Source organism: Uranotaenia lowii, chromosome 3, assembly GCF_029784155.1.
Source record: "Uranotaenia lowii strain MFRU-FL chromosome 3, ASM2978415v1, whole genome shotgun sequence".
Lineage (NCBI taxonomy): Eukaryota > Metazoa > Arthropoda > Insecta > Diptera > Culicidae > Uranotaenia > Uranotaenia lowii.
Genome location: NC_073693.1, coordinates 182,549,012 through 182,557,641, shown reverse-complemented (window position 1 = coordinate 182,557,641; position 8,630 = coordinate 182,549,012). Strand labels below are relative to the sequence as shown.

At 43.3% G+C, this 8,630-nt stretch overlaps 1 protein-coding gene across 1 annotated transcript; it reads left to right on the top strand.

The window, feature by feature from the left end:
- The first annotated feature begins 2,596 nt into the window (after window positions 1-2,596).
- LOC129752898 (uncharacterized protein K02A2.6-like) lies at window positions 2,597-3,955 on the top strand. The gene has a single exon (XM_055748686.1). The coding sequence runs from the start codon at window positions 2,597-2,599 to the stop codon at window positions 3,953-3,955; it is 1,359 nt and encodes a 452-aa protein (XP_055604661.1).
- Window positions 3,956-8,630: the final 4,675 nt, after the last annotated feature.

The window sequence follows — 8,630 nt, the reverse complement described above, 5'->3', positions numbered from 1 at the left end:
CCGAACGCAGAAAGCTCCGGCTGATGAAGCAGAACCCTGGTGAGAGGTTTGCGGACTATATCATTCGACTCAAGCAGCAAGCTGCCGAATGCGGATTTGAGAAATACGGAGCCGAGATCGAAGAAGTCTTGAAGGACATTTATCTTACCGACGCTGTGGTCGAAGGATGCTCTTCAAATGAAGTACGCAGGATGATTTTGCTAAAGGTTTGTTTCTGATGTTTTTTTTATGAATCAGACTGGTTTAATGGTAAGGTTTATTTGTTTTAAAGGATTTACCCTTCGCGGACATTGAAGCGATTGGTATGACCCAAGAAAGCGTGGATCAGCAGATGGTTGAGATTACTTCGACCCAGTCGGCATCTCACTCAGGAGAGAAAATATTCCGTGTCCATCCACAATCTCGAGACCGCCGCGCAGCTCCCAGCAATGACACCAACAACACGTGGCAGATAAAGACATGTTTCAATTGTGGCCGTACTGGACATTTTTCAACTGCTTTAAAATGCCCAGCACGGGGTAAAGAATGCCGCAACTGTAAAACATACGGCCATTTCGAGAAGCAATGTCGTAAACGAAAGTCGCTGTGCACAGGACCCTCGGAGAAGAAGGTTCGGGTGATTGAAACCGTCAGCACGGACAACGCTCCACGTGTCGAGCCACTTGAGGACGAATACCAAGAAAACTCTACGCCGGATAAGGTGTACTACGCCTTTTACTCAGGTAACGAATCGAATGTGCTTACCTGCGTCGTCGGTGGTATCCCAACGCAGATGTTGGTTGATTCTGGCGCTGATGCCAACTTGATTAGTGAGGTGGCGTGGACGAAAATGAAAAAGGACAACGTTGCGGTGTATTCTTCAAAGAAAGGAAGCAATCGGGTGCTGCGGGCGTATGGAAGCAACAATCCTCTGACCATTTTGGGATCCTTCGTTGCGGACATATCAGTGGGTGTTAAGACCGTTCAAGCTGAATTTCTCGTCGTTAAAGGCGGTCAACGGTGCCTGCTCGGGGACTTGACGGCAAAGCAACTTGGAGTGTTGCATGTAGGACTGCCCGTTAATCGTGTCGAGATTTCTGCGCGTCCATTCGGAAAAATCAAGGGAATCAAGGCTTACATTCACATGGACCCCGAAGCTGTTCCGGTATTTCAACCTATGCGCCGGATTCCTTTGCCGTTGGAGGAGGCTGTCGCCAAGAAAATCGATGAATTACTGAAGCGTGATATCATCGAGGTCAAAAAGGGTCCTACCAGCTGGGTATCTCCTCTGGTTGTCGTAGGAAAAGCAAACGGCGAACCGCGATTGTGCGTTGATCTTCGGCGAGTGAACGAGGCTGTTCTCCGCGAGCATCACCCGATGCCTGTCGTTGAGGACTACATTGCGCGATTGGGAAGAGGATCTGTTTGGAGCAAGCTAGATATTCGTGAGGCGTTTCTGCAAATCGAACTAGCAGAAGATTCTCGAGACGTTACAACTTTTATGACCAACCGAGGACTATTCCGCTTTAAGCGATTGCCGTTTGGCTTGGTAACGGCACCAGAGCTTTTCCAAAAAGCGATGGACGAGATGTTGGCAGACTGTAGCGGCACCTATTGGTACCTCGATGACATCATCGTCGAGGGAAAGGACGTCGAAGAACATGATAATCGTCTTGAGAAGGTACATTGATCTGCTGATTATTGATAAAGCTTTGTTTCTTGTTTTTTTTTTAATCCTTATATAAAATAAACTGAATTTCTCGAACTTAACTCCTATCGTCATGAAATAAATAGAACTGGGTCTTAGTTAGTGTTTTGTTTCTAGGTTCTTTCTAGATTGAAGGATAGGGAAGTTGAGCTCAAATGGGAAAAATGTCAGCTGCGCGTGGACGAATTGGAATTCTTGGGGTATCACATCTCCAAACAGGGAATTAGGCCTTCCGAGGCGAAAGTAGCAGCCCTAATGTCATTCCGCGAGCCTCAGAATGAAGCAGAGGTACGTAGCTTTCTCGGCTTAGCAAATTATCTGAATAGATTTATCCCACACCTTGCTACTATTGATGAACCGTTGCGCAAACTTTTGGTCAAGAGTACTAAATTCGAATGGGGTACTAGAGAATCCGATTCTTTTCAAGCAATCAAAACTGCACTTAGTAACGTGAGTATTTTAGGATTCTATCGAGTAGAAGACCATACAGCTGTTGTTGCCGATGCCAGCCCTTCTGGGCTAGGAGCTGTTCTACTCCAATTCGACCATGAAAATAAGCAACGCGTCATCAGCTTTTCATCCAAATCCTTAACAGAAACCGAACGACGGTACTGTCAAACTGAAAAGGAAGCGTTAGCCGTCGTTTGGAGCGTGGAACGCTTCCAGTACTATCTACTTGGAAAGAAGTTTGACATTATGACTGACTGTAAGGTTCTTGAACTTCTGTTTTCTAAGCGCTCAAGACCTTGCGCACGCATAGAACGCTGGGTCCTGCGACTGCAAACATTCGACTACAACATCGTACACGTCTCTGGTGATAAAAACATAGCTGATCCTCTGTCTCGCTTAGCTGTCTAAGAGCCGAAACCTTTCGATCCTGCGGAGGAAATATTCGTTCGTGAAGTAGCCATGCAATCAGCTAGTTGTGCAGCACTTACATGGAACGAAATATTGAAGGCTTCAGAGGCCGACAACGAGATTCTTGAGGTTTTAGATATTCTAAAGGATGGCAATCTACAGAACTTGCCTGTAGAGTATAGGGTAGTTGCCAATGAGTTGTGCAGCTTCCAAGGAGTGCTGCTACGAAGCGACCGAATCGTTATACCTGTTTCATTGAGGGAAAAAGTACTAACAACAGCTCACGAAGGCCATCCCGGTATCGTGATGATGAAGGGGCACCTGAGATCCAACGTGTGGTGGCCCAAAATGGACCAGGCAGTGGAACGATTCGTCAAGCGCTGCAGAGGCTGTGCATTAGTTGCTGCACCAGAACCACCAGAGCCGATGAATCGTAGTCGTCTTCCTACATCCCCTTGGCAAACTCTAGCGCTTGATTTTTTAGGTCCACTACCTGAGGGACAACACTTGTTGGTTGTAGTTGACTGCTACAGCCGGTACATAGAGGTAGTTGAAATGGAAACAACGACTACGAAAGATGTTATGCGGGAGTTAATGATCATGTTTAGTCGGTATGGCATTCCATCCTTCTTGAAGGCCGATAACGCGCCACAGATTAGTTCGGATTGTGAGGAATTTCGGGAGTTTTGTTCGACTAACGGAATTAAGCTGCTGAACACCATACCATACTGGCCTCAATCCAATGGAGAGGTGGAAAGGCAAAATCGGTCGATTTTAAAACGCCTTCGTATCTCACAGGAACTCGGGAAGGATTGGAGAAATGAGCTACGGCTGTATATACTAACATATCATTCCTCCAAGCATCCAACCACAGGAAAATCCCCAGGAGAGTTGATGTTTGGACGTCCGATCAAAAGCAAACTACCGACCATTTCAAACTTTCCTGAAGACGGAGAAGTGCGCGAGAGAGATGCTGTCGTCAAAGAAAAAGGGAGAGAGTATAGTGACAGAAAGCGGCATGCAAAAGAAAGCGATATACGACAGGGGGATGTTGTACTCGCTAAACGGATGCGCAAAGCGAATAAGTTGGACACAGAGTTTTCGAACGAAGAGTTTGTAGTTCAGCGTAAAGAGGGGACTGATACCCTTATACAGTCAAAGCTCACTGGTAAACAATACAGGCGTAGTTCGGCGCACCTGAAGAAGATCGAGGACCAAGAAACCTTACAGGAGACTCACAGCGATGAATTACGAGATGTTCCAGATCTTATGTCGGCAACGGCTCAACATGAATCCGGACTTATGGCGGAAACAGGAAACACACCATCGGAGACAGCATCTTCCCTAAGACCATCAACTACACGACGAAGGAATGCACCTTCGAAGTACCAAGATTATGTTCCGTACTGATTTTCTGATTTTGAAACATTATTAAATAAATCTCTTATCGTTAAACTATTTTGCATTTTTATTTCAAAGGAGGGATTGTAGTGTATTGATTATTATTCAGAATTGGAATAATTCTCTGCCCACCTTGCCATTCATATCTACCTTGTATTATGTCATATTGCTACCAACATATACACATACCTTGGCTTGCTGACGGGCGAGCTGTCAGATAGCCCGCCTCTCGATCGGGGATTAAGTTGCTGACTACGGAGAAGGACGGACGCGAATCTTACAGTGCCCCACACAGTTTTCAGCAAGACAGGACGAAGGTGTGTCGGCTTAGAAAAGCGCTTTACGGATTGAAGCAATCCAGTCGTGTCTGGAATCAGCAGCTAGACGAGGCGTTACGGGAGTTCGGACTGGAGAAATCGAAAGTTGATCCATGTCTGTACTTCTCCATCGATGAGGACAGAATGTTGTTCGTCACTATTTATGTGGACGACTTTCTGATTTTCACCAACAACGCAGAACTGAAGATGCGGCTGAAGAAATTTTTGAGCACACGGTTCCTGATGAAAGATCTGGGCGAAGCGAAGTTGTGCCTGGGACTGAGGATCAGCAGGAATCGAGAACGTGGTGAATTGACCCTTGACCAACAGAACTACATCGACGAAGTTTTGGACAGATTTCACATGGGAAGTTGTCATCCTGTAAGTACACCGTTTGAGGTCAGCGAGCGATTGGACAAATCGATGTCACCACAGAAACCGGAAGAGAACGAACGAATGAAGAAGGTTCCCTACAAGGAAGCTGTAGGATGTCTCCAGTATATTGCGCAAGCAACACGTCCGGATATCAGCTACGCGGTGAATGCAGTCAGCGAGTTCAACAGCAATCCGGGACCAAAGCACTGGGACGCAGTGAAAAGAATTCTACGATACCTGAAGGGAACGGCGAGCAATCGGCTGCGGTACAGCAAACAAGGCAACGAAGAGCTTGTTGGCTACACCGATGCAGATTGGGGAGGAGACAAGGACACAGCGAGATCGACGACGGGATACGTGTTCATGTTCCAAGGTGGTGCTATCTCTTGGAACGTGAAACGCCAGTCAACGGTAGCTTTATCAAGTTGCAAAGCTGAATACATGGCGATGTCGAGGACGTCGTTATTGAAGCAAATTACCGGAGAAATTGTTGTACCAATCCTGTGCGACAATCAATCTGCCATCTGCATAGCCAAGAACGGATGCTACAACCCGAGGACGAAGCATGTGGACATTCGTTATCATTTTGTCCACGAAACGATCGATGACGGTAAGGTAGCGTTGGACTACGTCAACACGAAGGAGCAAGTCGCAGACGGATTCACCAAGCCCTTGGTTAAAGCTGGAATCGACAAGATGAAGCAGATGCTAGGGATCGAGGATTAGGGAGGAGTGTTGGCGAAATAATCCGCGATCACAGCAGTCTGATGTTTAGTCATAGTTACCTTAGTACATAGTTACGAATAAAATTTTCATTCCACTGTTAACGTTCAATATTAACGGACGTCTTTTTACTTTGCGAGACCAACCATACGAATTTTGAAAACAACCTGTAGAATTTTTTATCCGTGTTCTTTTTTGAGCGGTTCTTTTTCGAGCCGTTTTTCGACTCTTTTTTGAACCACCACCCACCACGTTTCCTTCGTTCGAGAAAACGATCGAACGGCTTTCTGCTGTTCTTCGCTCCTCAGTCAGCCTGTAATTTGATGGGCAAAGAACCAAAAGCTGCTTATTCGTACCAAAAAACCGTGGCTCTTTTAAAAAGATCCGCGGCTCGCAGATCAACACTGATTCGAATATTGAACTGCTGCTTAAAATGCTTGTGTTGAGCTGCTAGTCATTTTTTTATAATTAGAAGTTGCGAGCCGCAGTTAAATTTTGATTTAATGAGGCCGTTCTGATACGTGGACAGAAAAATTCGATTTTTGACCAGCTCCTTCGTGGACAAGAGCGAACATTTGGCAAACTCCTGTCTGTCCTGATGTCCACGTGAAAAGATTCGAAACCTTTATTTTGCCTTAATCTAATCCTTTTACAGTTAGAAAACCTTAGATTTGAAAATTGAATAAAAAATGTTTGTATTAAAGAATGAGAAAGATATTGAAGATTATAAATACATGACATGAATGCATACATGAAATACAGGACAATGACTCAAACTCCTACTCCCCTCTACATAGACAAGCGTGGACATTTCCAACACCTCCCCCTCTCCCCTAGGTTGATCACGTGGTATGTGAACGGCCCCAGTGTTGAGCTGCGTGACACGGTTCAATTTTGAGCCGCTCAAATGAACCGGCTCATTGAATTGAGCGAACGGCTCTGAGCCGCTCATTGAAATGAGCCGTTTTGCCCATCTCTAGCCATCAGTATCGAAACGACTTCAACTATCCAGATCGGTATCGATTTTTGAAAACGGCGAATGCGCCAAGACCTTTGTTTTGAGAAAAACGCATTCCAAGTTTCAGAAAATAAAATCAATTTCCTATTTAGCGGCGTACAATCATTTTCCTCAATAAGTCGCTAAAACGCTTTCAAATTGATTTAATTTCATTACCCTTTCGATCAATATAGCTTTTCCGTACTAATTACTTCAAAAAATTAATAAATACAACTGTGGGCCCTTTTACCACAGACTAATACTCTCATTTTGTTCATTCGCCAAATTGGGGCGCCCTTTTGAATTGCAGAATGACTATTCGCCTTTTGGATCACTTATTAAAGAAGAAATATTCAAGCCAATTTCGGCTTGAAAGCGGGTCCAAATGATCACATTAACACATTAGATCATTCAACGATCTTATAAATGCTGATTTGTGCTTCTCCTCGTCCTGGGAAAACAAATTTCAAAAACTTCAATGCCCTTTTTCCATCTCGAAATAACTATTGGCCCTTTTGTTCGCGACGAAATTCCCAACAAACACTTTTTGCTGAATAAACGCTGAAAAAATATCGTGGTTCAATTTTTAATCAGCAATCTGGCTGAAAGAAGGTCTCAAAAATTCACTAATTCACGTGTCTTCAGCCTTTAATCATCTTGATCTGGAGAAGTTATTCAGCAAACGTCATTAAACGTCAATTGACGGATCATGAAAAATAAAAAAATAAAATAAAAAAAAGTCAAATGTCTGTCTGTCAGATGTTTCGCACCCACTTTTTCCCCTCTGTGTTGTTTTTTTTTCGTTTCAACTGCCCCGACTTTTAAACCTCCGGCTTGTTGGTCGCATGCCGCAGTACGCAGAACCAATCATGAAGGCTGCGGCGCGATGAAAATTTGTCGATCTTAAGCGACCAACATGCCTCTCAACCGAATTTTTTTTTAAAATAAGTGTGAGATAAATGAACTTTTTTTTCAGTTTTGGGCACCAAAAATAAAATTTGTGAGGAAATTTATTCTTTATTTCAAAATTAAGCTAAATGAGAAATCTAAAAAAAAAAAATCTCATTGCATAAAGAAAACAAAAATTCCCCTTTCATTCCAATCAAGCCGCCATCATGCAGGGCAATTTTACCACAGTTCACAGTCTGTCAAGTTCCAATGGTAGCGAATGGTTGAACAAAGGCTGAAATAGTGTTATGGAAGCAACTCTTCAACTCCTTTCATTGGCTGCACTGAGACTTCTTTAAACGCTGAAACATGGTTATAGTTTGTCTTTATTCAACCATTAAGCTGAAGCAGCAATTACGCTTTAGCTCAGCTTTTGTTCAGCGAATTGCCGTTCTTAAGCAGCCAAAATGTTTATTGGGTTTTGAGGGGAAATGGGCGAATGAACTGTGGGATTACACACTCATAAAAAAAGCTATTTGCCTTATTTAAAAAATTAAATTTAACTTCACTAAAATAAGAAAAATTAAAAGCAGATCATATTTTCGGATGTAAAATAAAGAGTTTAACGCATTTATGTGATTATCTGGATTTTTTTACAGTTGGCGCATTCACCGTATTCAAAATTCGATACCGAGATGTTTCCGGAAACAAACTACGAGAACCTCCAATTTAAGCGACGGCACCGAAACTTATCTGAGAATGAATCAAAAGTCATGGATCGGGTCGTTCCTGTTGGTGGGAGTTTTCGAAGGTATCTTCCGGTCTGTTTTTCCGTTAAACTACCACTTTTCTCCGGCGCTACCCTTATTCAATTAATCGATGTTTACAGACTCCTGGTCGCCAAACCATTAAGAAAAAAAAAGGATTTGTTTTCGCAACTTGCTGTTCCAGTTAGTTCAAAGAAATTTTTTGAAACACATTCCGAACCCCATTTCAAAGTTTTGGGTAAGTTCTTTTAACACTTATTTCCCTTAAATTTTACAACTTTGATGTTTTTGTTTTTTAGAACATAAAAACGGCGCGAAAATAAAGTGGTTCGAACCTGGCATATCCTTGAAAAACGTATTTGTTCAGGAAAATTAAAAGCCAGCACCAAGTGGATCTTCACGGAATCGCATGATTAGCAGCAACGATACCATATTCATTAATGAAGTCCTAATTTCCAGCTTACATTTTTTCTGCTTGAGACAAAAAAATCCTAACAGCAAGGTGATTTAATCTAAGGAATTATCCGTTGTGGTTATCAAAGTCCGGTGCCTTGGTGCAATCCATCCGGTTAAAAAAATGATGCCATTCCTCTTCAGTCATGTCCTTCCAACAATCC

Excerpts from the sequence above, each read along its gene's own strand:
- LOC129752898 (XM_055748686.1), top strand. The coding sequence starts at position 2,597 with ATGCAATCAGCTAGTTGTGCAGCACTTACATGGAACGAAATATTGAAG.